A 27,794-nucleotide genomic window follows, 5' to 3' on the forward strand; every position below is an offset into this window, starting at 1 on the left:
TACAATTGCTTGATATGATATTTTTCTGGGCATTGGAGCAGAAAAAGGTGGGCAGATTAACCCAGAGTGGAGTTTTCAGTGTGGGTACAGCTGAGGACACGTGGACTAGAATACTGGTTAGTGAAGGGGTGAAGTGACAGGCCATGAGTCTGGGCTGAACAGTGCAGGAAGTGAAACAAGGTTTTCACTGATAGATTAAGAGGAAACTCATGAGGCTAAAGGTACAGTAGGAAGGCAAGGAATAGGTGTACAGGGAAGAAAGGAATGAGGGTATTAAAAGGACCAAAACTGTGGTCAGAAAGTAGGATATTAGAGTTTATGTTTTCCAAATTGGAGTAAATCTGAGTTGTGAGAAAGTCTAAGGAACAGCCTTGGGTGTGAGTAACTTATTGGAGTGGAGGTGAATGTCCCTGGAGTTGCAGAGATTAAGGTACTGTGAGGTTAGGACATTGGATAGTTTATTCACATCAGCACTGAAGTTACCCAAAGTGAGAGGGAGATAAGGGATGGAGAGGATGATGCTGAACCAAAAAACAATGTAGGGGACTGACCAGCAGGTTGGTGGGTGGCAGAGACAGGAGGAGAAGAAACTGGTTGGCTAAAGGCTGGAACAGTTTCAGTATCTCTATTCAGAGATAGAGGCATAATGGTGCTTTACAAGTTTATTGAACTAAACTGAACCAAAGTGCTGTGTTAATTCCAGGAAATGCCAAAGTCAGCACAGCTGCCATTTTTTAGAAAAACCCCAGATCAGACATTAAAGTCAGAACAGAAAGAGCACTGCCTAAGCTGTAGATTCAAGAAGAGACCCAGAGAAGAAATATCAGCAATGACTACTGGACCATTTCTCCAGGCTCCACCCAGCCTGCATATCTTGCCTTGAGCTGATGATTGACTATTTCATTCCACCCCTCCCCCTCAGGGAAGCTGCCAGTGCCAGTTCTTTGCTCCATGACACAGTCCTGGCAGAAGTCAGACAGCCATCTTGGGCTGGCCTCATTCCCAGGAGAAGCCAGCGCAGAGACCATGAGAGATGCAGCTGAAGGAAGCACATTTCAGGCTCTCCTCTCTAGGGTGAGCGAGGGCTCATTAGCTAAAATTATCATCTTCCCAGGGCCCTTCTCAGACCAACTTAAAAATAACCTGAGCTGTCTCTCCACCCTGGCACACAGGAGTACAAGTCTCTTCCTGCTCAGACAGAACCCACCCTAACCTCAGCCCTTCTAGAACACAGGCACCATCTGCTCATTCCTCCTCCTTGTGAGTGATGTGAATGCACTCAAGGCTCACTTCCAGGATAGTATTCTCTCTTGTTCTCCTCCTGCTTCACTAGTCACTTGTTATTCAGTCTTCTGTGCAGGTTCCTTTTCATTAACACGACCTCTAAAAGGTAGAGTGTCCTGGTTCTCAGCCCTTGGTCTCTGCCTCCTCCCTCCCTACACTCATTTCCTTTGTTATCTCAACCTGCTTCATGGCATTAATACCATCTAATCGCTGAAAAAATAACAAATATCTCTACTCCTGAGACAGACTCTAATCTCATATACCCAGTCACCTCCTTGGCATCTCTACTTGGGAATCTCATAGGCAACTCCAGCGTAACGTGCTCAGAGTTGAACTGGTTTCCCCACTCTCCCCTGCCACGCCTGCTCTTCCTGCAGCCTATTCCCATCTCAGTCAGTGGCAACTCTGTCTTTCCAGGTGCTCAGGCCAAATACCTTGTAATCAGGTACTAGGGAGCCTTGGAAGTCAGCCTTGAGTGTATTCTCATCACTCACGAGGAAAAGGAATGTGCAAATCATGCTTCATTCTCTTTCTCTCATAGCCCAATTACAATCTGTAGGCAAATCCTATTAGTTCTACCTTTAAAAGATACCCAGAATCTGACAATTTCTCACTGCTTCTACCCCCCAACACCATGAACCAAGCCATCATCATGTCTTGCTTGGATTATTGCAGTAGCCTCCTAACTGGAATCTGTTTCTGCCCTAGTCCAAATAGCAGCCAGAATGATCCTCTAAAAAAGTTAAGTCACAATGATCATATTGCTCCTACACTCAAGCCTCCAGTAGTTTCCCATCTCATTTAGATAACAGCTGATCTTCTTACAGTGGCCTGGAATGATCTGGCTTTCCTCACTCCCCCCCACCCTGCCCCCCACTAGTCCTCTTCTCCTACTACTCTTTCCCTCATTCACTGTGCTTCAGCAACGCTGGCCTCCTTATTTCACAAACACTCCAAGGATATTCCTGCCTCAGGGCCTTTACACTTATTACTTCCTTTGCCTAGAACATGTTTCCCCAATGTCACATGGTTTACTGTCTCAATTCCTTCAAGCCTCTGTTCAAATGTCCTTCTTAATGAGGCCTTTCCTGCCAACCCTATATGAAATCTATGGAATATAAGATAGCAGCATCCACTGCTCTCCTATTCTTTTACTCTTTCCATTTTCTCCATAGACTCATCGTCCTCCGAGACTATGTATTTATTAAATGTAAATTCTGCGAGAGCGAGGACATTCTGTTTTATTCACTCCTGGATCCCCTGTACCTAGAAGAATACTGGGGTCACAGAAGGTACTCGATAAATATCTGCGAAACAAATGTAATTCAGTTCAACTGGCTGTAGGGAAACTTCAGGAGTCCACAATCCTCTGGTTACCAGAACCAGTTCAGCAGTTTTTTATAACAAAAACCGCCTCTCTCAAACCCTTATCAAGTCACGACTTTACTCAAGCAACTAGTTTGTCTGGGCTCTTGCATGTTTACATAATCGTATATCTAATCCCAACAGAGAGGGCCTTGCCTTCGTTTCCTTTGCTTCTTAGTTCCTGTAAAATTATCAACAGTGGCTGGTGACCGAGCCTGCTGGTTAGCATAGCTATTAAACACCAGCACTCAATAAAAATTACTGTTGTGGTTATTCTTTAGTAGAGCAGAGGTATCGGTTATAATCTTCTTGTAATTGTGAGTCTCTTGGCCAAATGTGTTTAAATGATAAAGCAAATGTGTTGAAATACAGCTTTCTACTGATCAGGTTTTCAGGAGACCTGAGTTGTGGTCCTAACTCTCCTGTGGAATCACCACAACTCTGGGTACTTCTCCTTAGTTCTCCAATACCCTCTAGGGGGAAAGTGTGGGCTTTGACTGGATGGTCACTAAGACCATCTATTGAAAAAGAAGAGTCTGCATTCTCAAGTCACGAGAAATGCAGGTGGTTATCTCACTGGCTTTCCCAAAGAAACATTGGTTACAACAAAGAAACAGGGACACAAGACACTGTGACCTTTGTACTGGTTAGGATTTTTTCAGTTGTTAGGGTCAGAAACCCAACTCCAACTGGCTGAAGCAAATAAGTGTGTTTATTGGCACCTGCAAGTTGAAATTCCAGGGGTAGAGCCTCTTCTGGCAAGCTGGGTCCTAGGGCTCATAGGATATGAGGACCCAGTCTGTCTTCATCTTCTGACTCCACTTTCTCCTGTATTGGCTTCACTTTCAGCAAGCTTTCCCTACATAAAGACCCCAGCAGCACCAAAATGATACCTGACAGCTCCAAATCCAAGAGATAATGGGCTTCTTCCCAAGAATTCTGGGATCTTTTTAAAACTGAATCTCATTGGTCTGGGCTGAGTCATGTGTCCTTTCCTGAACCAATGGACCTGGGGTGGGGGTGGAGGCAGCCCATCAACCCACGTGGACGGACAGTGGCAGAAGGGTAGATGCCAAAAGGAAACTCAGGGGACTATTAACAGAAGAACGGAGATTGAATATTGGACAAGTAAAAATAATGGACATTTGTTTCAGTCCTCATTAACTTATGATTTTCTTATAGATACTGTGTTAATTTCCCATGTTGCTATAACAAATTACCTCAAACTGGCTGGCTTGAAACAACAAAAAATTATTTTCTCACAGTTCTGGCGTCCATAAGACTGAAACTGAGGTGTTGACAGGGCCACACTCCCTCTGGAGGCTCTGGGGGAGAATTCCTTCTTTGCCTCTTCTAGCTTCCGGTGACTGTCGACATTCCTTGATTTGTGGTGGCATCACTTCAACCTCTGCCTCTGGGGTCACATTGCTTCCTCCTTTTCTGTCTGTCTCAAATCTCCCCCTGCCTTTCTCTTATAAGGACATGTGTCATTGAATTTAGGGCCCACCCAAATAATCCAGGATAATCTCCTCATCTCCAGATCCTTGTCTTAATTACATCCAAGTAAGGTCACATTCATGGGCTCCAGGGATTTTATATGGACAGCTTTTGGGGGGCTGTTTTTCAGCCTACCACTGGAACCAAGCCAGGAGCATAATAACATTCAAGTGACTGATTTAAGCTTTCAAAACGTATGAGAGAATCAGAATCATTTCTAAATTTTGCTGATATATTTTATCCACATGCTTTGTTGCCTTTTAAAGAGATAAAACAAAATTTGCTGTAAGGGAAGAACAAACAACTAAATTTCTGACTTGATTGCAAAGCATGTAAGGTTTTCATTTCAACATATCACCCTCCTGCCCTCTTTCAGGTAATTGTTGAACCAATAGCTATTTTTATTTGAGTTTTCTACTCCCTTTCTGCATTGTCTTTAGTTTCTTTGCTAAAATGTCTTTATTAGCAGTATCAATCCTGATCATAATTGATAAACAAGAACTAGAATGTGAAGAGTCACTGGCGAGAATACACCACAGTTAAAAAAGTATTTTCAAACTTGATTTCTTTTCTTATTTCAAATGAGTAAAAAATCTCAACCACTCGCTTTTTTTGTGTGTGTGTAGGTAAATGTTCCAAGGAGCCCCAGGCTAGATTAGAGATAAACAAGAAAAAAACCTTGTGAAGAAATCAGCAGGAGCCCTTACTCCTCAAAGAAGACAGCGGTGTAATACATGTTTTCAAAAATATGTCATTTTGTCCCCTATATCCACCCACCTTCAGCCCAAGAAGCCACCCTTACTGGTTGCTCAGGTTGGACTGGGAGTGCACTGGTTGCTGGTATTTTCCCTGGAGGCATCTTAGCGGCAATTCTGGTGGTTCAGATCCTCTGATATCACAGGGGTGGGCAGGTGGCTCAGTGCTTTATCAGAGGGATGAGGCTTACAGGTGTTTCACAAAGCTGGGGAAGGGGGTCTGGTGAGGAGTCTGACCCTTTGACCCTCCCACCCTCCCCAATTCAGGAACTACAAAGGGGCACGGATCCTCATCTATGCTTCTCAGGTGCAGCTCTGCCTTACTGTCCAAAGCAGCTTTCTTTACTAGAAACATGTAGGATCTAAGAAGGGAGAAAAGAGTTGGGTATTATGGGGTTTTGCTCCTTTTTGCATCTGGAGAATGGACTCAACTTAAACCTGGCACCAGGAATCAGCCTGTATCTGTTGGCAGAGTGAATTTCCAGTGTTGGAGGTAGAATGATGTAATGGGAAGAGCTTTGGCCTGGACATTGGTGGGCAGATCCTTGCTCAGTGACCTGAAGCTTCCCTTCCCTTCTTCGCTCTTCTGTTTCCCATATTTAAAACAAGAACCTTGGATGAGATGTTCTCTGAGGCATCTTCTGGCTTCAGTATCTATCAGATGTATACACATTACACCTAGGTTGAGCATTTGAGTTTCCTGGGAAGGCTCACTGGTTGTTTCTTTTTCCAGAAAACTCTCCCCGCACACACCCTGATGTGCTGCTGGTTATGTTTATCACGCCCCTAAATAGGGTCCAAAAGTACAGGACTGTGGTTAGAGTTAAGAGCCATTTCTAGTTAGGACAGTATCAGTTGTTCATCAGATATAAATTCGGTGCCCCAGGTAGGTGCTGGGGCTATAAAGATGAATCAAATGGAGTCCCCGCCCCGAGGGGCACACAGCCCAATGAAGGAGACAGGATTGCCTTACAGTATGATAAGCTCCACTACAGGGTTATTAATAAGGCTCCATGACACATAGAGGATGGACATATAAATAAATCTGCCTGGGGTGGAATCAAGAATGGCTTTCTGGAGGCGGCGACACATGGGTAGACACCAAAGGGATGAGTAGGAATTACGTAGGTAGAACAGGCGTCCAATCCCTAGAATGCCCACAGTAAGTATGCTCACTCGACAGAGACTTGCCAGCTGCCATGTGACACATTGCATCCTCTAAAGACAGGTGTCTCTCCCATTGTCTAATTATTCCCTTGGGTCTCACACATGGATTAAGACAGTATGCATCTAATTGGAACCCCAGGGGGCTGGTCCTGAGTAAGCTGGGAAAGCTGACTGGAGTCCAACTTTGATTCAGACCAGAGACAGCAGAACTGTGGGCTCCAGCAATACCGTTTTTGATCTGCTAGTATTGAATGCTTGCAACCTGTACCACAGAACACATTCCCTCCTCTCTCTCTCTCTGTCTCTCTCTGTCTTTCTCTCTCTCGCTCTCGCTCTCTCTTTTTTCCTTTCCTTTTTCCCTTTTCCTTTCCTTTTCTGGTGCAAATTAGGGGGAAGGGATATAAAAGCTGTTGGTTTCTGAGTGTGTTTCTAAGATCTCACTCTGATTCTACTTAGTCATGGTAGGCTTCTTGGAGGAAGTGCTCAGAAAGAAAGGTGAGGACTGGCTTGACTCATTAGTTTGACATCTTAGCAAAAATGGGCCCCTTGCGACTCACACCCGTGCACCCTTCCCTGCATTTGACCTGTGCTCCTCTACTAACCTCCCGCCAAGTAGAACCAGGTTTGATCACTTCCCCTTTTTCGGTCAGTGGCTGGACATGTCCCTTAGGTTCGTGATTCAAAGCTCTTTCAGCCAAACTGGTTCCCCCGCGCCCGGTGTCAGGACTCGGGGAGCCGCCGGGCCGCGGCTTTGAAGTCCCCTTGGAGCGGCGCTGGGCTCCGCCTTCCGCTCGCCCGGCCGGAGGTTGAGAGCGGGCTCGGAGCTGGGAGCGGGAGGCAACACCCTCGCTCGCACACGGCAACCTGCTCCCTTCGGGGAGGGATCCTCCGGCTCGCGCTCCCGCTCGCTCGGCCCCGCCAGCTGCCCGGCCGCGGGGAGCAGAGGGGACTGAACCCTCGGCGCTGCTCGTTAGCAGTCCCGGCGAGAGGAGCGGCAGAATTACTCATGCGCTAATTGCCCGTCATTAAGTTAAGGAGACGGAGGGGAGCGCAGACTCCAGAGGCAGGAGGTGTCTGGGGCCGGCTCCGCCGCGCACGCCGAGCTCGTTCAGCCCGGCCAGGGTTAAGTCTTCCGCTCGCTGCTGCCCGGCTGGCGGCCAGCTGCCTTCAGCGAGAGGCCAGAGTCCCTGCCAGGCACCCGGGAGGTACGCCGCGGGCCGGGCTGGACCGCATCGGACCCCCTCCCCCATCACCGCCTGGAGGAGGAGCAGAAAGTCGGGGGTGCGCGGTAGGCCCCCGCCCCCCAGCCCGGCGTCCGGGTGGGCAGAGAGCGAGAGGGGCTGCGGGACACCGAGATGGCCGATGAGATTGACTGGCTGGACTTGCCCGGCCGGTGGACCTATGGAGTTGACCGCGGGGGGAGAGTCTTCTTCATCAAGTATGTGGGTCTCTGTCTCATCTTCTCTCCCTCTCTCTCTTTTCTTTAAAGTTGTCTGACTTGAAAGGCAGCGGGGCTGGGGGCCGGCAGGAGAGGGTCGGGGTAAGCGGTGGCTGGAACAGCAGGCATGACTAATAAGTTTATCACGATGCCTGTTTGAATGTGTCTCCCATCTTCTCCCCAGTGGGTCAAAGTCCAGCAGAGGCTCAGCCTTCCCTGCACCTAGAAAGGCAGGGCAGGGCAGGTGCAGACCTTCCCCTCTCCCCTGGTCACAGGCAGGATGGGAACCCTGAGGAGAATGACTAGAGCCGGTGCCCAGCCTGCAGTTCCTTCCTTTCGGCTTTGGCCATTGACAGGGACAGGGGTGAGTCCTTTCTTTCTTGTGTCCACTCCCCCACCATTTCCTACGGGAAGACTTGGCCTAAGGGACAACATCCCAGGAGACTCTGCCTCCACCGCCCGCTTCCCTGCAGTCCCTCACCCCAGGACTCAGGGTTCCCTAGATGGCAACCCCTCTCCCTCCTGCATCTTTATGGGGCTGTGGTCAAGGGGAAGAAGATGCCCACAGTACATTTAGTATTCTTTAGAGAGAGGGAGGCTTTGCTGCTCTCAGTAATATATTAGCACTGTTATATTAATTTCATATACCAAAATGGCTCTGGCATAATCTCATTATAACAGAGTGGCTCCGCTGGTGCTATTTTGGCCTGCTTCTACTATAGGCTTCCTCTGCCAGGATAGAAATTTCCCGATAATATAGCAAGTCTAGAAGCACAGCATTTGAACTGTTACCCACACATGATGGGTTTTCCCTTTCTCAAGATAGCCACTCACAGAACATTAGAGCTGAAAGGAGGCTTGGATGCAACCCCCTCATGTTTCAGACGGGAAGCGAGGTCTGCAGAGATTGAGAGTACTTTTCTGAGATAAAAGCACTTGTTAATCAGAGCTCCGACCAAGCCCGGGCCCCGCTGAATTGAGTGCATTGCTTTCCCCCCTGTACCAAGGTGCCTTTGCAGGAGTGCAGGCAGCCAGTGGTTTCTTGTTGGTGTTACTGTTTCCACATTTGCTGTAGGCCTTTCTCCTGTAGTTATCATTACTGTGATCAAAATTGATGTTATAATTATACTATCTTAGAAATTAAGTCCACTAAAGTTCTTGACCCTACGTCAGATTCTTAAATAACAGAACTTCTCCAGGATTTAAACTGGAGTCCCTTTGGTCAGTGGTTTGAGACTTTAGAATCCATAAGAATCACCCAAGGAACTTAGTTAAAAAGGCTGATTCCCAAGCCCTGCCTCCAAAGATTCTGTCCGAGTTAGAAGATCTGGGGTGGGCCTTGGAATCTGGATTTCCACAAGCTCCTCGGGCATTCTGACGAAGTAGTTAATTTGGCTTTTCTCATCTTTCTTCTCAATCTCTCGCTTGCCTTCCAGCTTCTTTTTGTCTTTCATTCCACAGACATTTATTGAGTATCCGCTCTTTGTCTGCTGCAGTGTTAGGTATTGGGATAAAAAACAATAAGATACAGGTTTTTCCTTGAAGGTGGTAGAGAGAAAGCGCAAATAAATACTTATGAAATAATAAGATACATTCCAGAGGTATTTGCATGATGCTATAGGAACATAAGGAAGAAGGAACTAATGCTCTGAGGAGTTGAGGGGGGCCTCCCAGAGGAGGAAACATTTGAGCTGATTCTGGAGGAGAGAGACTAGAGTGAAAGGGGCCTTGAGGCAGAGGCCTGTGGGATGGAGGGCACTGGTGGTTGCCGGAGCCCAGGTTATCTAGAACACTGAGAGGTTCAGCAGAGGTGGAGGGGAGGTGGCTGGGGTGCTGCAGAAGGTGAGGCAAAACAGGTAGGAAGTGAGCACCTTCGGAGAGGCCTTGTGTGTTAGGCTAAGGCGTTCGAACTTGATCCCGTAGGTGATGGGAAACCAAAGGAGATTTTAAACAGAGGAGTGACATAGTTAGACCTGTGTTTTAGAAGGAGCTCTCTGGCAGCTGCATGGACGATGATTTGAGGGCTGAGTAGGGAGGCAAGGGGAAAAACTTGAGGTATGGAAAGCAGTTAGGAGACAATCACCAAAGTCCAAAAGAGTTGAATTAAAGCAGCGAGAATAGAGGGGAAGGGCGGAGAGACGTGGGAGAAATCTTTAGGCGTAGAATTGAGAGTTTCCATTTACTCCCTGAATGTTGGGGAACGAGGGGTGAGAGGGGGAAGAGCTGAAGATAAATCTTAAAATTTTTAACTCGAGTTTGATAGAAATCAGGAGTATGGGAAGAGGAACAGACTTTAGGGAAAGTACAGGTCCAGCCGGGAAATATTGATTTTGAGGTCCCCATGGGACATTCAGGAAGTGATGTCCCACAGGTGGCTGGGTGTACAGGATAGAGGTTGAAGAGAGAGGCCTGGGCTGGAGAGTCTTCATGTAGAGCTGGGACCACCCCGGAGTGTGTGAGGGAGAAGACAGGAGGGTCCCCAGGCAGCACCGCATTAAAGGAAAGGATAGAGGAAGAGAGGCCAGGCTGGAGGAGACCCAGGGTGCGGAGGTGGGCAGCACCACGGCCAGGGTAGCGTGCCCCCCAGATGGCAAGGAAGAGAGATGTTAAGAAGGAAGGGATGGTCAACCGTGGAAAAGCCAAATGAGCTTAAGACTGGAAAGTGTTTACTGGATTTAGGAACTGGGGGTGTTTAATGACCGCTAGGGAAGTGGTTTCAGGGGAAGGCTGGGAACAGAAACCAGATTGCAGAGGATTGGCGAATGGGAGGCCAGGAAATGGGGACAGTTAGAAGGAACTAGTTTCTAACAGGGATGTTTGGTCAGTAAGAAGAGGAACATGAGAAGAAAGCTAGAAAGGGGGACGACATTAAGAGAGAGATAGAGGATTCAGACTGGAACACACAAACAGGAGTGGGGGCTAAAGTGATGGACCCGAGAGGGAGGAGAAGTTGAAGATGCAAATCTGCGATGCTCAGTAGAAAAAGGGTCTAGAAAAGACGGGAGATGATGGAGACTGTGACCCACGCAAAGGGCCTAGCCTTCAGTGGGAGAAGGCCACCTTTTCTCCAATGTAGAGACAAGCATTAAAGGATTGGTGGAAATATGGATAAGTTTGAGGGGGAGGTTGAGTGTATTGGGTAGAAACCTGCCTAATGGTTTCTATTTCTCTTGAGTTAAGAGATGAGATTATCCATTGAGAATGGGTGAGAGGGAGGGGAGGAGAGGCAGGCTTGGGACTTGAGGTTGGTGGGAAAGCCTTAGAACACTTGGCAAATGGCAACTGATTGGGGCCCCTGAAGAAGATTATAGCTGGTGGATTTGCAATGATCCCAGTCCTCCCGGTTCCACAATTTCCCCACCAGCCCAAAGCTAGAGTGGAGATGGTCTGTGACTGTATTGTTTTTCACCAGGGGCTGACGACTGGAGGGTGGGGGAAGGTTGGGGGAGAGGAAGTTGAGGGAATGGTGGGTTGTGCCCACCTCTGTGACCCTGTGATTGTCGGTGATGTCCAGGCGGGGTGGAGATAGATGTGAAGTCTGAAGGAGCCGATAGTGTGAGAGGAAGAAGGGGTCAAGGCCAGAAATCTCAGGGCAGCTGAAGAGGAGGTGTAAGGAGGTGCCCCCTTCCTTGGCTCCCTCTTCCCCTGCCTCCCAGGACCAAAGCCCAGACCACAGGTCATCTCCAGTGGTGCACATGGCTCCAGAGCCCTGTGACTTTGTTTATTCTCTCTTCATCAGAGGGGTGGGTCATCTGGGAGTGCTCTTCCTGCAGCAGGTGTTCAAACTCAGAGGAAAATTAGTGGAGTCAAGGGAAAAGAAAGCATAAATCCACACAAAGACTTGGACCCGAGTGTTCAAAGCAGCTTTATTTGTAATGGCCCAAACTGAAAACAACCCAAATGTCCATCAGCAGGTGAGGGGATGAGCACATGTGGTATATCCTGCAAGGGAATGAACTACTGACATGTGCTAGCACACGGAAGAAAGAAAAGAAGGAAAGGAGTCAGACAAAGAAGCCTAGTTTGTATGATTCCACGTATATGAACCTCTAAGAACTCTAGAAAATGCAAACGAATCTATAGTAACAGGAAACAGATCAGTTGCTGCCGGGGGGTGGGGGAGGATAGGAGCCGGCAGGGTAGGAGACAGGAATTACAAAGGAGGGCAAAGAAAATCTGGAGGGTTCACATCTTGATTTTGGTGATAGTTTCACAGGTGTACAGCTATGATGTCAAAACTTATTAAATTGTACACTTTAAATATGTGCAGTTTAGTGTATATCTTACTTTAGTAGAAATTTAGTGGCACGCTTCTTAGTGGAGTTTATTATATTAATTAAGGTATTAATTATTGAGTGGAGTCCTGTCCTGGACCCCAAGGCCCCAGCCTAAAGCCTGAGTGATACAGGTGATCTGGGAGTCCTCTCCTCCACATACATCTGGCTCAGGGAATATTTGTGTCCTTGGTTGGTGGGAAAGGTCAATGGACTCATCTGCCATGGCATCTAGAGCCCAGAGGATCTGCACTGCTGGGGAACCCACCTTGCTGGGAGTGAGATGTTAAAAAGAGCTTGGGTTTTAAGGGGGGCACATCTAGGTCTGAATCCTGGCTTCATCACTTATTGATTATATGAATTTGGGCAAATTACTTAACCTCTCTGAACCTCAGATTCATAATCTGTAATATTCCTAATGTGAGGGACCATTGTGAATGATGGTATACAGCCCTGCAGACACTCAGGGACTGTCAATTCACCCAGCCTCCTCTTCTCTTATCCATTGAGAAGCTGCCAGTTAAGGACCTTCCGTGTACGTCCCACATGGCTTCACCATTCACCTTTAATGTCACCTCCTTCTTGAAGCCTTCATGCTGTTCCCCTTCCTTAACTCCATCCAGGGAGTACTCCCTTCTCTGATGGTGAAATGCTCTCTCTGCATAGCTATAGTAGGGATTATATAGCTCCTATCACATCATATTCCAAATATCTTTTTACCTGTCTGTTTCCCCAGTGAGTTAGATGTTCTTTGAGGTCAGGGATCCAGGATTATACATCTCTGAATCCCCAGAGTCTGCTCAGTAAATGCTCTGTGAATGCGAGTGAATGAAGGCAGCCTGGGTGCCCCCATGTCAGGTGTCTGGGATCGGACAGTCAGTACTGATGTGAATGTGGAGATGGGTGTCCTCCTCAGGGAAGCCTCTTTTGTATCTGACATGTTCTTTCTGGTCTTCTCTAGTGATGAGGAAAAGTCAACCAGCTGGGTGCACCCTGGTACAGAATCACCCATCCAGAGTGGACACTCCTCCAGCCCAGGTAAGGATCTCATCTGTCCCTGCCTTTGCAATCCATGAGGAGCAATGGCTTGAGGTGGCTGTGGGAACCCCCTACCCTGACTTTGCTTCTGACTTTTCCTTTCTCCATGGACAGACTCAGCTGAGCATTTGGCCCACCACGTGGGGGATTTTGCAGGAGGGTTGATGCTCACCTTGAGGTCTTTGCAAACTTCTAGCCCCATGACTAGTATCTGGGACTGACCTTTGAGGAGAAAGAGTTTACTCCTCTCTCATCCCCCTGCCCATTCAGAAAATCCCTTCCATCCTGAGAGCTCCCGAACTGGGCAGAACCCTAGCCCCCAGTGCGGTACCATAGAACTTTATGCCATGATGGAAATGTTCTCTTTCTCTGCTGCCCAGTACAGTCGCCATGAGCCACATGGGGTTACTGAGCAATTGAAATGTGATTAGTGTGACCTAGGAACTGAATTTTTTATTTAAATTAAATTAACTTTAAATAACCCCACATGACTAGCAGGGACTGCTTCACATTGAGGGGAACATGAAAGAAAATGGGACAGGGCCAACATTGATTGTTTACTATGAAGAAGACTCCATTACTAGCCTTCAGGGACCTCCCAGCCTAGTGGGGAAGATAGGACCCCTCCAGGCAAAGATGATTTCATTCTAAATTGAAGAGGTGGAGACACCAAGAGTCAGAAGGCCTGCGGTACTTCAAGTGAACAATCCATCCTTCTCTTCGGGATGCCACTATAGACCAATAAGGGGAGGGGTGGGAGCGACAGCGTTGGAAACCCCCTACCCCTCTGGCTTTCCAGCCCTTCACCCAACCACACAGAGTCCCGGTCACTCATGGACACGCTGGGTCAAGGTGTTGACTTGCCCAGAGCCTACTTTCTTTTAGATTCGGAACTAGAATCATTGTGGTTCTAGAGCCAGAAGGGACTTCAGGGATCATGGAGTCTGACTCCTTCATTTTAAAGGTAGGGAAATGGAAGAGCAGAGAGCAAGTGCCTGGCTCAAGGCCACTCAGTTAATAAGCAAAGCAGCATTGGGGTTAAATGCGTAAGTTCTAGAGACAGAGAGACCTGAGCTCAAATCTTGGCTCAACTTTCTATTAGTGTGGTCTTGAGCAAGTGGTTTAACTCTGGGACTCAGCTTCTTAATCCGTAAAATGGGGATAGGATTATGAATCTCAAAAGGTTGTAGCACAGACTAGGCAACAGAGTCACTGTCAGCAGTGGTGACTGCTATTGTTATTGTCACTATTGTATTTTTGACTTGAAGTGAATTCCTGACCCCAGGGCTGGGGCTGTTTTCTTCTTCTGGGTTGGTGTTGGCTGTTTGCAGTTTGAGTGCTTCCAGCTCACCATGACCCTAGGTAAGGCTAGAGGATGCATGCAAGTCTGTGAGCCAATTCTTTCATTTTTGCCTGCAGCTAACTGGTTGTCCAAGGCTGGGAAGGGGTTAAGATGCCCCTGAAGCTTGCTGGGAGGGCAGCTGCCTTAGCGGGCACTCCGCCTGGACAGGAATATAAGCACTCTTGGTGTTGCCCGGGCAGAGAGGGCAGTGTGGAGGGAAGTTGCTGGAAACGGCAGGGGACATAATCCACGCTGGCCTCTTTCCCAGGCACATCACACTGGCAGGATTATTTATGGTTCTGACCCAGTGGGGATCCCTCTATTTGGGGAGGCTGCCAACCCACGCCCTTCTGAATGGGAACATCCTCGCACAGGGACAGAGGGGAACAAGTAGCATTTATGGGGCAGCACAGAGGAAAGAATGTGAGCTTTGGAGGCAGCAGACCAGACTCACATCCTGGCCCAGACACTTCCTGTGTGACCTTAAGCAAGTTGATTGACCTCTCTGGGTCTCAGTTTCCTCATCTGTAAAAATGTTTGGGCTGATGCCTATTGTATAATGTTGCTGCGCAGATTAAATATGCTAGTAGTGGTGAAATGTGTACCTTAGAGGAAGGAAGCTCTCACTAAGTGACAGCTGGTGTTATGATCTCTATGGACCAAGTCCTGAGAGGGAGGTGGGCCCGCTGGCTGCCCTGCTGCATTGAAGCAGCAGCAGCAAGTATGGAAATACATACCCTTGATACATAGGGGTGAGTGAAATGAGTGAACAAAAACTGGGCCCACCACTCTGTAGAGCCCAAGCCCTGCTTTCCAGCAGCTTGTACCCTAAGGCAGCTGATAACATGGCAGGAGAGATTCAGACCAGCAGTGAATAGCCGTATTTTATAAAACCTCGTACACAAGGTAAACGTTTGAACTGATCAGAAAAGTGGCAGTGATTGTTGAGAGAATCCGCACCTGTTTTGTAATGTGTCAGCCACAGGGCTTTTGCACCCCCAAAGGAACGATCTCTACCAGTGCCCTGCCTGTCCCCACCTCTGACACTGGATTCTCTCGGGTTCCTCAGAAGACCCCTCCTCCTCTCCCTCGGGTTTGCCAGGGAGGCAGGACTCTGCCAGGGTGGCTGTCTTGGGAGGGTGGGCAGAGGTGGAGGCTAACAGCGTGCTCTTTGGAGAAGGAGGGGCTGTGTCTCTCTGGAGCTGTCCAGCAGGGGCTGCGCCCACCTGGAGGACTGCCTAGGCACTTCCGAGCCAAGGTCAGATTCTTTGGCTACTCAGTCCTCTCTTGTTTTGCAAGTCAGTGATTCTCCATTCTGAGCATTTTCATGGATAAATTTTTTCGGAGGTAGTATTAAGAAAAATATTTTTAAAGTCTCTTCATTTTTTCTGGGACTGATTTTCTGGTCCTTGGTGTCTTGTCCAGAAGCAGCAGAATCTGGAGGTAATAACACTGGTCTGGGATTTGAAGACTCGAGTCCTGGTCTAATCTTGGGTGCTAATTATCCATAAGGTCTGGGGCAAGTGACCCACCCTTGGCTCCAGCTTCCGTTTCTGTGATATTAGCAGGGGTGATCCTGAGGACCCTTCCAGGGCAATCATCTATGCATTCACTGCTATATCCCTGGGGGCCAGCACAGGGCCTGGCACAGAGTAGAAGCTCAATAAAAGTTTGTTGAATGAATGAGCAAAGCCTGCAAAGCAGTGATCTCTTTGGTCACTTTACTGCTCATTGATGGGGGATGTCTCCTCCACTGCCATCTTTCTTATTTGCTGGAAACACAGACTGATAGAAATAGTGGATGGAAAAGGGTGAAATTGTTGGTTTGAACACTGCTGGCTTATCTATGAATTTTCCTAGTTCTCCTGGCCCCCATCCTTCCAGAGTGCAGATTGGGCTTGTGGAAGAGAGGGTGATTTTGTGATCTTGCTTCCTCACAGGTTTGCCCAAGGGCTGGGAGATGGATTCCACCCAGGAAGGAGCTGTGTATTTCATCAAGTGAGTAAAATGGAGTTTCTTTCTGGTCTTGCTGTTGGTTCTACTTTTGTCCTTGTACCTGATGCCTCCTTGGGCGGGGAGATAGTTAAAGGGTCTTGCTGGAGGCCTTGCTGGGGTCTGTGAATGGCCAGGAGATGTCAAAGCTTCCAAGTGAGCACTGCAGATAAAGCCCAGGGTGTGTGTGTGTGTGTGTGTGTGTGTGTGTGTGTGTGTGTATGTTCGTCCAAGAGAGCCAGTGTCAGTCATGGGAATTTTTCTGAGATGGGGTGGGGTGGGGAGGGGTGAGTGGAGCTCTGGGCTGGGCAGTGTGGGTGGGAGGGACAGAGTAGAAGAAAGAGGCTGTTCTAGACACTCAGGACAAAAGTTTAGAGGAAGGAGATGAAGCACGGTGTGTCATGAGAGGTGGGAAGTGGAACTGGTTGGAGGGAAGGTGTGAGCCGGGCAGGTCAGGTGGTGGCAAGGTGGACAACGTCACTCTTGCCCTCCTGGATGGGGGCATTTGCCATCCTGGGGGTGGCGGGTGTGTGTCTGGGCTCTGTGTTCCCCTCGGGGTTTGGTCAGAGCCCTCTGTTGGCTGGGGTAGCTCGTGTTCTCAGCAACTTAAGGTGCACCTGGGAAAGCTGCCTGGATGTAACCGTGGAAGCAGAAGGCAGCTCTTTGGGCTGGGGTGCTCCACATCTACCCAGATGGACTTATTTCCCTCTGTCTTGGCCTGGGTCTCTCCACCCTCCAACCGGGCTGGGCCCTGGCTTTGTTCCCACGGGTGAGGCAGGCGTGCTCAGGCCCGCAGGGCTGGTGGAGAGCAGCTGCACAAACACTGGGGCCGGCAGAGGGAGCCCTCACCCAGCCAGCGAGGGAGAACCTCCTTCCCGCCCTCCCTTCCTCCTCGCCTTCCTTGTCTGTGCTATGAGAGGTCCTCTTTCCATCTCCCACCTCAAGACCAGCCAGCACTTACATCAACTCGGCTGTTAACCATATTCTTAAACAAAAACAACAACAAAAATGGACAAATTATCCATTTTGGAAGTTGTTTTGATATGACATGGCTCTTATAGCCTGGGCTTTTCCTGAAATTGAGCCAACTCCTTGCTTCAGTTAAGACTTACTTCTTTTCTCCTTGAAGATACCACCTTAGTATTCCTTTATGTATGCCTGGTTCTTGAGATCATTTATGAAGCACTTTCTTATTTATTTATTTATTTATTTATTTATGGCTGTGTTAGGTCTTTGTTGCTGCGTGCGGGCTTTCTCTAGCTGTGGTGAGCGGGGGCTACAGTTCGTTGCAGTACACGGGCTTCTCATTGTGGTGGCTTCTCTTGTTGCAGAGCACGGGCTCTAGGCGCGTGAGCTTCAGTAATTGTGGTTCAGTAGTTGTGGCACGCGGACTTCAGTAGTTGTGGCTCGCAGGCTCTAGAGCTCAGGCTCAGTAGTTGTGGCGCATGGGCTTAGTTGCTCCGCGACATGTGGGATCTTCCTGGACCAGGGCTCAAACCCGTGTCCCCTCCCCTGGCAGGCGGATTTTTAACTACTGCGCCACCGGGGAAGTCCCTTATGAAGCACTTTCACATGTATTTTTTTTTTTGGCTGCATGTCATGCAGGATCTTAATTCCCCGACCAGGGATGGAACCCATGCCCCCTGCAGTGGAAGCACGGAGTCTTAACCACTGGACTGCCAGGAAGTCCTGAACTTTCACATGTATTACCTCATCTCATCAGTCTTTAAAAACTACTATGGTCTGGCCTTGCTCCCCTCACTGCCCTCATCTCCCACAACTGGGCAGCTGTGCTGACTTTCATTTTTCTTCTCCATTAGGCCAAACTCACTTTTACCTCAGGACCATTGCATTTGCTGTTCCCTCTGCCTGGGTGCACTCTCATCCTATTTTGTACATCTGGCTCCTACTTAACATTGAGCTCGTGTCATCTTCTCAGCGGACCTTTCCTGATGACCCTTCTGAAGTTCCCTCCTGCTCCTCCTTAGTCCCCCTTATTTTTCTTCATAGCACCTACCGCTACCTGAAAGGTTTTTGTTTATGTATTCCTTTACTTATTTTATTGTTGGTGTCCCCCACTGCTGTGTCAGCCCTGAGAGCAGATTCTGGCTATTTTGTGTTCTACTCTGTCCTGGAACCTTTCTGGCACAAGATAGGAACCCAATATTTGGTGCAATGAATGAATAAATGAAAAATGTTGGGAGATAAACAATAGAGGCATAATTAATTCCTCTCCACCAGCCCAGAGCATTCTCCTCAGCACCCCCAATTCACCCTTTCCAGTCCTGAACTCATTGCCTTCCCATCACCAACACCGGTTCCATCTTTGTCAGAAGTGCCACCAAAGCAGAACCTTCAGGCCCCTTCCCCATAGGTCCTGTCAATTTTCCTCCTAAATATCTCTCAACCCACCCACTTCTCATCATCCCCATGGCCACCACCCAAGTTCATGCCCACATGGGCTCTCACCTGGATCATTCTGCAGCTTTCCAACTCATCTTCCTGCCTCCAGGCCATATTGCTTGCCAGAGTGCTTTTTTCTTTCTTTTTCTCTCTTTCTTTCTTTCTTTCTTTCTCTTTCTTTTTCTCTCGCTCTTTATTTCTCTCTCTCTCCTCTCTCCCCCGCCCCCCATCTCCCTCTCTCTCTCTCTCTCTTTCTTTCTTTCATTTTGGCTGCACCAGGTGTTAGTTTCGCCATGCATGAGGTATCTAGTTCCCTGACCAGGGATGAAACCCAGGCACCCTGCATCGGGAGCGCGAAGTCTTACCCACTGGACCACCAGGGAAATCCCAAGACTGCTTTTTTCTACAATGCAAATTTGGTCATATCATTCTCCTTTAGACACCTTTCATGCTTCCCATCAGTTATAGGATAAAATCTAAATTCCTTACTCAGGCACTTGAAAGGGCTTTGTAATCTGGCTCCGGCCCCCCTTCTCCAGCCTCCCCTGACACCCCATTTTGATAGACTAAATCGCTTGTGGTTCCCTTAACACACACCTCCATTCCATGCCCCCAGCCTTTCTTAGTGGAATCCCTCCTCTAATATGGCTTGTGTCCACCTGTGAACACTTGCTCTTCCTTCAAGACTCTGCTCATTGTGTCACTTGTTCAGGAGAGCCCACCTGTATTGTAATTGTTTGTTTACACATGTGTCATTTTCCCTAGATCAGTGGTTCACAAACTTAAGTGTGCATCAAAATCACCTGGAGGGCTTGTCAAAACAGATTGCTTGGCCTCAGCCATTGAGTTTCTGATTCAGAGGGTCTGAGACTTTGCATCTCTAACAGGTTCCCAGGTTACGCTGCTGCTGCTGCTCTGGGGACCACACTTTGAGAACTACTGGTCTAGAATGAAAACTCATCAAGGGCAGAGGTGACATAAGGTAGCTGTTAGGTCCGGAAACATAGACAGTATGATTTCATTTTGTATTGTGATGAAATGTCAGCTATCCTATCATACATTCGCATCATTCCCAGATTTGGTGGCCACTCTGTACACCAGGTGCAGCTGTGGCCACTCTCAGAGCTGAGTGCTTTACTACATTTACAACTCATTCAATCCTCGAACGGCTTTATGAGGGAGGTACTGTCATCTCTAACTGTTTGAGAAAGTAAGGAAAAAACCGAAACTGAGTAAATACTTGTTCAATGTCATGAAGCTTATAGAAAGCAAAGCTGGGATTCAGCCTCACGTCTGCCTGATTTCATAGGCTGGGCTCTTAGCATAATGCCACAGCTGCATCCAGCATCCTCGGTGCCTTGCTTGGACAAGGGGGGCATCAATAATCCCTGACGGAATGAGTGAGTGAGTGAATGAATGAATGATTCTGGCCCACTCTCCGTATTTTCACAGTTCCCTGCACAATCAATTCCTTACAAAGGTTTATGACATTTGGTTGGTGGGTGAGTTAGAAACTGAGGACCTCAGACATGGATCCCAAGAGGTAATAATAAAAGTCAGATATATAACTTGGGAAGCTGGTTTTCTCCTTCTTCTTCTTCTCCTTCTCCTTCTCCTCCTTCTCCTTCTCCTCCTTCTCCTTCTCCTTCTTGTGTGGTTGAGTCAAATTTCAATGAGCAAATACTGATATTTGCCTGGGATCAGACAAGTATGATAATTGTGTGTCGATAAACTCTTTCCTTCATAGTGCTTGGGAGGTGATTCTCATGTTTCCACAACTGATGTCATTGCTCAAGCCTGCCTGCAGTTTTAAAGGGGTCCTTTACCAGAAAGGGTGGTGCAGGAAGAAGAGAAAAAGCAAAGGGTTAAAATGTGGGTAAAACCCATTGCAAGCCTGTATGCATGTACCACATATGTCCACTAGAGGACACCAAAGCACACGTGACTGGCCCCACTAAGGCCTCTAAAGGGTCGGCTCAGTGGTGACTCCTCAGGCTGATTGGGTGGGTCCTTCCAGAGCCGATAGGGCCATCTTGACCATCCTCTGCCACATCTCAACCACTATGGGTCTGGTAGACTTCTTTCTGATGCTTAAAGATCTGGCTATGTAACACCCATCCCTGATTTTCTCTGGCCCCTGACTCCTTCCCCTGCTTCCTGCTAAAGCAGCCAGCTACGGAGCTTGCCAATTCTGTCTCCAAGAGTGCGTTTCTCTTCAGTTGGCAAAGGGAGTGATAAGGCAGGGACGCTTTCTGCAGAACCACACCCCTGATAACCCTTGTTCCCAATCTGGGCCCCACTGCTCCTCCCCACTGGTACGGTGCCCCCATGGGCCATGCCAGCCTGGCCTGGCACCTCCTCCATCTCAGGGAGTCCCACCCCGCCGCTGTCACTTCCTTGTTCTTGTCTGAATACTTCCTCCAAGAAGGGGCCAGAATGGGTTCTCTGCACCTGTGCCTCCGCTCAGTCGGGAGTGGTTCAGCGCTTTGCCAGGGTCTGTGGGGGGTAGGCGTGCAGGAGCCCAGGGCTCTGCCCCCAGGACTCGAGGGCTGGGTCACCGTGAGTCATCAATATAGACCCCAACCCGTAGGACCCGAAAGGAGGCAGTGTCCCAGGAAGTACGGTGGAGCTTCAAGAGCTGTCCTGTTGTCTCCAAAGGGCAGACAAGACAAAGGAGAGAGGTCCCAGGGCAGTAAATTTACTAATTAGTGACCCGACTGGCTCTGCTTTCAGAAAGGCAAATAATACCCCAGAACAGTAAAGCATGAGACAGATGAAGAGAAAGGTGGTGCATGGTATGTGGCTCAGGGCAGAGAAGCCCCATTTGCAGATGAGGAAAACTGAGGCTCAACAGTCAGGTAGCTTGTTCAAACTCCCTCAGCTGGTAGGGGATGGAGCTAGGGCTCAAACTCAGGTAGGTCCTGAAAGATAACTCATCATATGGGGCTCCTTTTTCTGCTCCCCAATTGGTACCTTCTTGCAGGAAGAGAGCCATCTGGACGTGGCCAGTGAGGAAAGGGCAGGGCATATTTGAGGGGTAACGAATCAATCAATTTAGTGGCCACCAAGACTGTGTGGTGAGGGGTGGCGATGACACTTGAAAGGCAGGGTGGACCCGACCCGAGTGTTTAGAGACTGTGAATCCCTGACTGAGAGTTTTGCACTTTCTTTTCCAAGCGCTGGAGGCCATGGATTCCAGAGCAGAGAATGGACAGAGTCATAGAGGCACTTTCCTTGGAATATTCTCCCTCACACCCGCTCCTCACACCCTCCCCACCTGAGTCTCTCAGATAAGTCTCGCTTCTCCTCTGCTGGGTTAACAGAAAGAGAATTTAGATTTGGCGAAGGTAAACTATTTTCTCAGCTTCACCTCACCCATCCTTGTTGGACCTCTAAGACTCTCCTGCTGCAGCATCTCCCCCGCCTCGCTCCCCAAAGCGAAGGCTCTGCTCCCACAGCCATCTTCCCTCGGCCTCTCATGCCCCCACAGCCACCGGCTCTCCCAGAAGCATCAACACTTCTGGCTCTGGCCTCTCGGAGGATCCAAGGGACTCGTCTTCAGCCCTTGCCCTCTGTCTGCCAGAGAGAAAACCCTCCCCGTAGGCCCGTCTGTCTGTCTCCTGCCCTTTCCAGCTGTCTGAAGATTTTGTGGGATGGAGGCTGGGGTCCTTGTCCCCTTTCCCACCTTCTCTGTCGCCTCCTGGATGCTGTACTCTCTTGCCCCAGCCTTACTTCACTCCATTGGCTCTTCGAGGCCAGAGATCCCCCAGAGCCCCATATCTTTGTCTGGCTGGGAGCCAGCTCTCCCCCGGCCTGTACTGGGCAGCCTTGCCAAGTCCTGGAGAGCTGGGGCAGGTGGGTTAGGCTTAATCGGTGCTGCCTGCACTGCGCCTGCCTCCAGGACTTCTCTGCCCCTTCAGCTGGTTTGAACTCAGCATCTCAGCGTGGTGGGGTGTGACCTAGGGATCCCCCTCCCCACTACAGCTGCAGGCAATTGCATGCTACTCTAACCTGGGATCCCCAGCTCCAGCCTGGCCTGCTCTAGGGTGGGAAGGATGGTCATTCCAGTAGCTCTCTCTGGGGTGTGTGGGAGAGGGGTGTAGATCAGATCCCCTTAACACTCCCCTTCCCTCGCTCCTCCTGGACCCTGGGAGGAACTCTGTGCTCCTGCACCTTCCATAGTACATTCTTTTTAAAGATAAAGGCTTCAGTTGGTGAAAATGATGCTTACACTCAGATCACATTAAAAGAGACCCAGGGAGAAGGGAAATAGTTGTATTTAAGTGAAGAGAGGCTTATTTTTTAAAAATCAAGTTCATTCAAATAAACATTCAGGAAAGATCTAATAATCAGGTGGGTGGGTGCTGGCAGCTGCCCTTATCTAGCCCCTGCTTACTGAAATATTTCTTTGTTCAGAAGTGACCCCAGGAACTCACTGGGGTCTCCAGCTTCTGGGTCTCAGGGGCAGGTAGGACTGAGATCCGGTGAGCCTGCCTGGACGCTCCCGTGGGAATACTCCATTTTCTTTCCATCTTTCTGATCCTGGCTGTGAAACTCAGTGTTTCTCCTGCACTTAGTTATTGTCACAGAGAATCTTTCCAGCATCCACAGAAATGTGAAGAGAAGGAAACTGAGGCAGAGAGAGAGAGGGGGCAGGGGGAAGGGAGAGAAGAAGGGAGAGAAAGAGATCTCTGAATGGCATGCGCTTTTCTACAGCAGAAACAGGGCTGAAATCCTATTATCTGAAGCCCTCCTTTCTGCCTCTGACCCTCAATAATGCAAAACACAGGTACCCCCAGCATCCTTGCCCAAGGTCATTGGAGACCAATTTGGGCTGAGGACCTAGAAGGTCCTGACATCTTGTAACAGACTCCAGTCAGCTCCAAACATGATTTCTTTAAATTCGCTGTGTGGGGTGGGGGGATGTGAGGGCACTAGGCCTCTGGCCAAGGCCTCCTGACACCCAGAGACGTGCCCATCTCTTGGGCAGACAGCCATGGAGACAAAAGACAACCACAGGCAGGCCTGGTGAGGCCCCAGATGCCAGCCCCCTGGGCAACTTCTGGCTCCCTGCGCTCTGGTGGGAGGACTGCGAAATGCAGCTTACACAGACGGTGGCCCAGATCCCCTTTGGGGGGCAGCCTCGTCGCAGTGGTGGAAGGCCGGGAAGGCTGTGCTGAGGTACTCTGTTCTCACTCAGGCAGGCAGCATGGGTGGTTAACAGCTTGTCGCTGGTGTGGATGGAGTTAAAGCTTTCTGGGGACTATTTACTCCTGATCCTAAGTGACAGCTCGGGGAGGGAGAGTCACGTGGCCCTGAAATCCCCTCGGGAGACGATGGAGCATGCCCAGCTGCTTCTGCCTGGGAAAGACACTGGATTCTGCAGTCACCACAACAGCATCCTCTCCCTGCGCCAGGGACCTGCCAGCTGGAGAGATGACTGATTAGACCACATCAGATCCGAGCCCTGCTGCTCAGAAGGGGGCCCCAGGGGTGGGGAGGAGGACCCCAGCCGGCCTGAGCTGGGGGGAGGGGCGCCTGAGGGCTCGGAGAGTTGCAGCTTTTCAGCGCGGGGCTCACACCTCAGAAGCCGGTGAGTCTGTCTTGATGCACCATATAGATGAGGTGGGAGGAGGAAGGCTGGGCTCTGGTCAGGGCTGGCAGCCCGCCCGCCGCCGTGTGAGTCTGGGCTGCTGGCACCGCGGAGCCACTGCCTTCCGCATCCCTCATTCTTGGCAGTGATACTTAGGGATCATGGATGCTGAGAATGTTAATTATAGCCCTCTCTGTGCCCCCACCCCCACCTCCAGAACCCCCAGTGAGGGATAATGTTGTCTGAATTTATCACATTTGAACCGCATCTCCTGAGTGAGGCCAGCTTTGGGGCTGCCAGCTTCCTAGGGTTCAGCTGGGGCCCCCAGCCTGGCTAGAGCAAAGAGGCCAGCCCCACCCTGCTTCTAATCTTGCCAGAACAGTGAGTTTAAGGCCAGCAGGAAGGAGAGATGGGGGTGTGGTCTGGGGGTCAGGCTCAGGTCAGCCCCAGGGACCCACCTCCTCAGTGTGGGAGGGGTCAGGGCGTGTCTTTTATGGGTCAGAGGTTGGGGCTTGGGGCTGCTGAGGCTCTTGAATTCCTAGGAGGCGTCTGACCTCTGGGGTCTCGGGTTTAGCCAAGAGCACCTGAGGAGCTGGAGCCGGATATGTGAGCATGGGGGGATGGGGGCATGGGTTTATAACGGTAGGGCCAGGCGGCAGCTAGCAGAGCCTCGGGCTTATTGTGTGAGGCTCTGGGCAAAGGTTGAGGAAGTGGCAGGGTGGGGTGTTGAGAGGTAGAGTGGGGGCGCTGAGGGGAGAGTTAGACGGGAACGGTGGAGGGAGAAGAAGGGAGGAGAGGCTATAGGCACCTCCATAGGGGAGATGCTCCTTGCAACCACAGGCAAGCGCGGAAGGGAAGAGAGGGGGCTGGAACCTGGGAGGGTCAGGGATGGCAGAGCCAGGAACGAGGGAGCCAGCCCTAGGGCGCAGGGCTGGGGCGGTCTGAGCGACTGGGGGGCAGGTGGTGGGACGAGGATGGACTCAGAGTCAAAGGGGGTCACGGCCTTCAAGGCTTGGCAGCACCTCCCCAATCCCTATAGGCCCCTGGCCCACAGTCTGGCTCCCCTGAGGGCCTCCTGCACGTGGGGGTGGGAGCCCTGGTTGGACTGTCTCTGCCTGAGCCTGCTGTCCAGACGGCCATAGGGACATCGCAGGCACCTGCCCTACGAATCCCTTGAATTCTGGCTTCCAGGCTCCTCTGCAGGAGCACGGAGCTTGGGGGATCCTGTGGGCTCCCACCTCAGAGGGCAGGAGATGAGCAGATTCCGCTGGCGCTGGTGGAGCGCAGGTGGGAGGGAGGCCCCACAGAGGCCCAGCCTCTCCCCCCCGCACAGGCGCACAGGCGAGGCCTCCCTGGAGGAGCCAGACAGCGGCCCGAGGCTGGAGCCATCTCCAGGTGGGGCGGCCGAGGGGCGAGCCTGGCACTGCCGTGGTGCTTGCCTGACAGAAAACAAGCGCTCTCTGTGTCCTCACCAGGGCACAGAGTGCTAGGCTGCAGATATGAATTATTAAAAGTCCTTGGCTTTCCAATCAGCGGCGAGGTGCTAAATGTGTTAGCGCGGCTGTGTAATTAATCCTGGCTGCGGCTGCACAGGCTCGAGACAATGGGGGCCTTTTTTTTTTTTTCTTTTGCCGGGTTTGGCTTTTTTTCCTTCTTCACAGGAAGGTGATGGTGCAGGACGCATTACACAGATAATTACTTTTAACGTGTCTGCCTGGATTATTGAGTTGGATTCTTCCTGCTCGGTGGAAATGAAGTAATTACCGAGGAAGTCAGTGAACAGGCAGCCGCGTGGCCTGGGCTGACACCCGGCCTGATGGGGCTCAGGCCCGTTTCCTCTGTCTTCCTCCCTGGCCTGCTGTGGGTCCCCTGAGGCCTTGGCACTGAGCCTGTGGGCCCCCCAGAGGAGGGTCAGGAGGAGTGAGCTTGCAGCGGGGCGTGGGGGAGAGCTTGCTGAGCAGCGGGGGCTGCGGCCATAGCAGTGGGTCCTGGCTTTGAGAGGTTTCCCATGGTGTGCTGAGCTCTGGGCTGAGGTGCTTGGACATCAGTGCATTAGTGAGATGACTTTGGCAGGCCAGTCTCCAACCAGTTAAAAAAAAGCCCACATATTTAGTGAGGAAAGAACACACTTTGGGAAACATTTAAAATAAACAGGAAGCGCGTTGAGGATAGGCTGAGTGGGACCCTTTCCTTGGCAATCACTCAGTCCAGGTGAGCTCCTGCTCTGCGCCCACAGCTCCAGATGCCCTCCAAGCCCAGACCAGCCCTCTGTGGCCTCCCTGAGGGGAACACCATCCTCGCCTGGATAATTCCAGCGACGGGGAGTTCATTACCTCACCAGGCTGCCTGCTCCAAGGTTAGAACATTCTATACGGAATCAAAATCTGCCCGCTTCTGTGTTCTGCCCTTTGGTTTTGATTCTTTGAAGCAGCACAGAGCAAGTCAGCTCTCTTTCCCACAGTGATAAAGATGGTTTTCTTCATATTTAAAATAGTGTATAATAGCCTTTGGATGTAATGTATTTTATGTAATCATATTTGTATCGGACATTTAGGTGGTTACCCTTATTTTCCTTTTACAAATAACACAACATGATCATTTTTGTGCATGAGGCTTTTCCTGTATTTTGGATTATTTCCTTAGAATAAATCCCAAGACATAGAATTAATGTGATGGAGGGTATACATTTAAAAAATTACTATCCTGTGAGTATGAAAGTAGTACATAGTCATTAAAAATGTAGAAAAACCCATAAAGAAAAGATTAAATTATGTGTAATTCTCTCAGAGATTTAGTGTATAATTTTAACATTTTGGTGTATATATGTTTTTATGAATTCATACACAGACATATGACTATATTTATTATCAAAATACTGTTAAAATTTTGGAACAAGTATATATTTTTTTCACTTAAATAAAAAGCATTTTTCCACGTCATTAAGTATTCTTTTACAACATCATTTTTAAGTGACTGTCTGGTATTTCATTATATACCTATTCTATTTATTTGTTTGTTTAATTGGCCCCTATGTTAAACTATGTGTTTCCAGTTTGTCATTTTTATAAACAATGCTACAATGAACATATATATATCTGAATCTATACACGTATCAATGATTTTTTTCCTTAGGTTACATTTCCAGACGTGGAATTCCTACGTTTTAAAATATTTTGACATATTTTGCCACTTCCTTGTTCGAAAGTACTAATTTCCATTCCCAGCAGCTGCGTATAAGAATGCCTTTTTTTGCATGAGCATCAACATTGACAGTTATAAATTTTTCACTGTTTTAATTCATTGTTTCTTCATTGTTTTAATCCATTTGTTTGATTAGTAGTGAGTTTTAAAATTTTAAAAAGAGGTTTTAAAGTATGAAGGGCCCATCTGTTGTCATTTGTTCGTTCAAGTCTTTGCCTTTTTTTAAAAAACAATTTAGTGCAGTTGTCAAGATCGCAGTTATGGGGCCAAACTCAGGTTGAATCTGGGCTCTGCCACTTACCAGGGATATGAGCTTGACCGTGATTTAATCTTGCTGTGCCTCAGTTTCTCCATCTGTAAAATGAAGATAATAATGTACCTTATCTCATAGACTTCTTGTGAAGATAAATGAGGTCACATATGTAAACCACATAGAATCATGCTG

The 27,794-nt window shown here is 49.2% G+C and overlaps 1 protein-coding gene across 6 annotated transcripts in view; it reads left to right on the forward strand.

The window, feature by feature from the left end:
• The first annotated feature begins 6,870 nt into the window (after nt 1–6,870).
• PLEKHA6 (pleckstrin homology domain containing A6) overlaps nt 6,871–27,794 on the forward strand; it is a 138,012-nt gene continuing 117,088 nt past the window's right edge. For 2 of the 6 annotated variants that reach the window (XM_082396380.1, XM_082396383.1), the window contains exons 1-3: nt 6,874–7,506; nt 12,742–12,818; nt 16,101–16,158. In XM_082396380.1, the coding sequence (XP_082252506.1) occupies nt 7,424–7,506; nt 12,742–12,818; nt 16,101–16,158 (218 nt within the window). In that variant the 5' untranslated portion in view covers nt 6,874–7,423. Of the gene's footprint in view, nt 7,507–12,741; nt 12,819–16,100; nt 16,159–27,794 lie in introns of all 6 variants that reach the window. The other 4 variants (XM_082396381.1, XM_082396382.1, XM_082396384.1 and 1 more) reach the window with 3 other exon arrangements.

This window comes from Balaenoptera borealis (genome assembly GCF_965194805.1).
Source record: "Balaenoptera borealis genome assembly, chromosome: 1".
Classification (NCBI taxonomy): domain Eukaryota; kingdom Metazoa; phylum Chordata; class Mammalia; order Artiodactyla; family Balaenopteridae; genus Balaenoptera; species Balaenoptera borealis.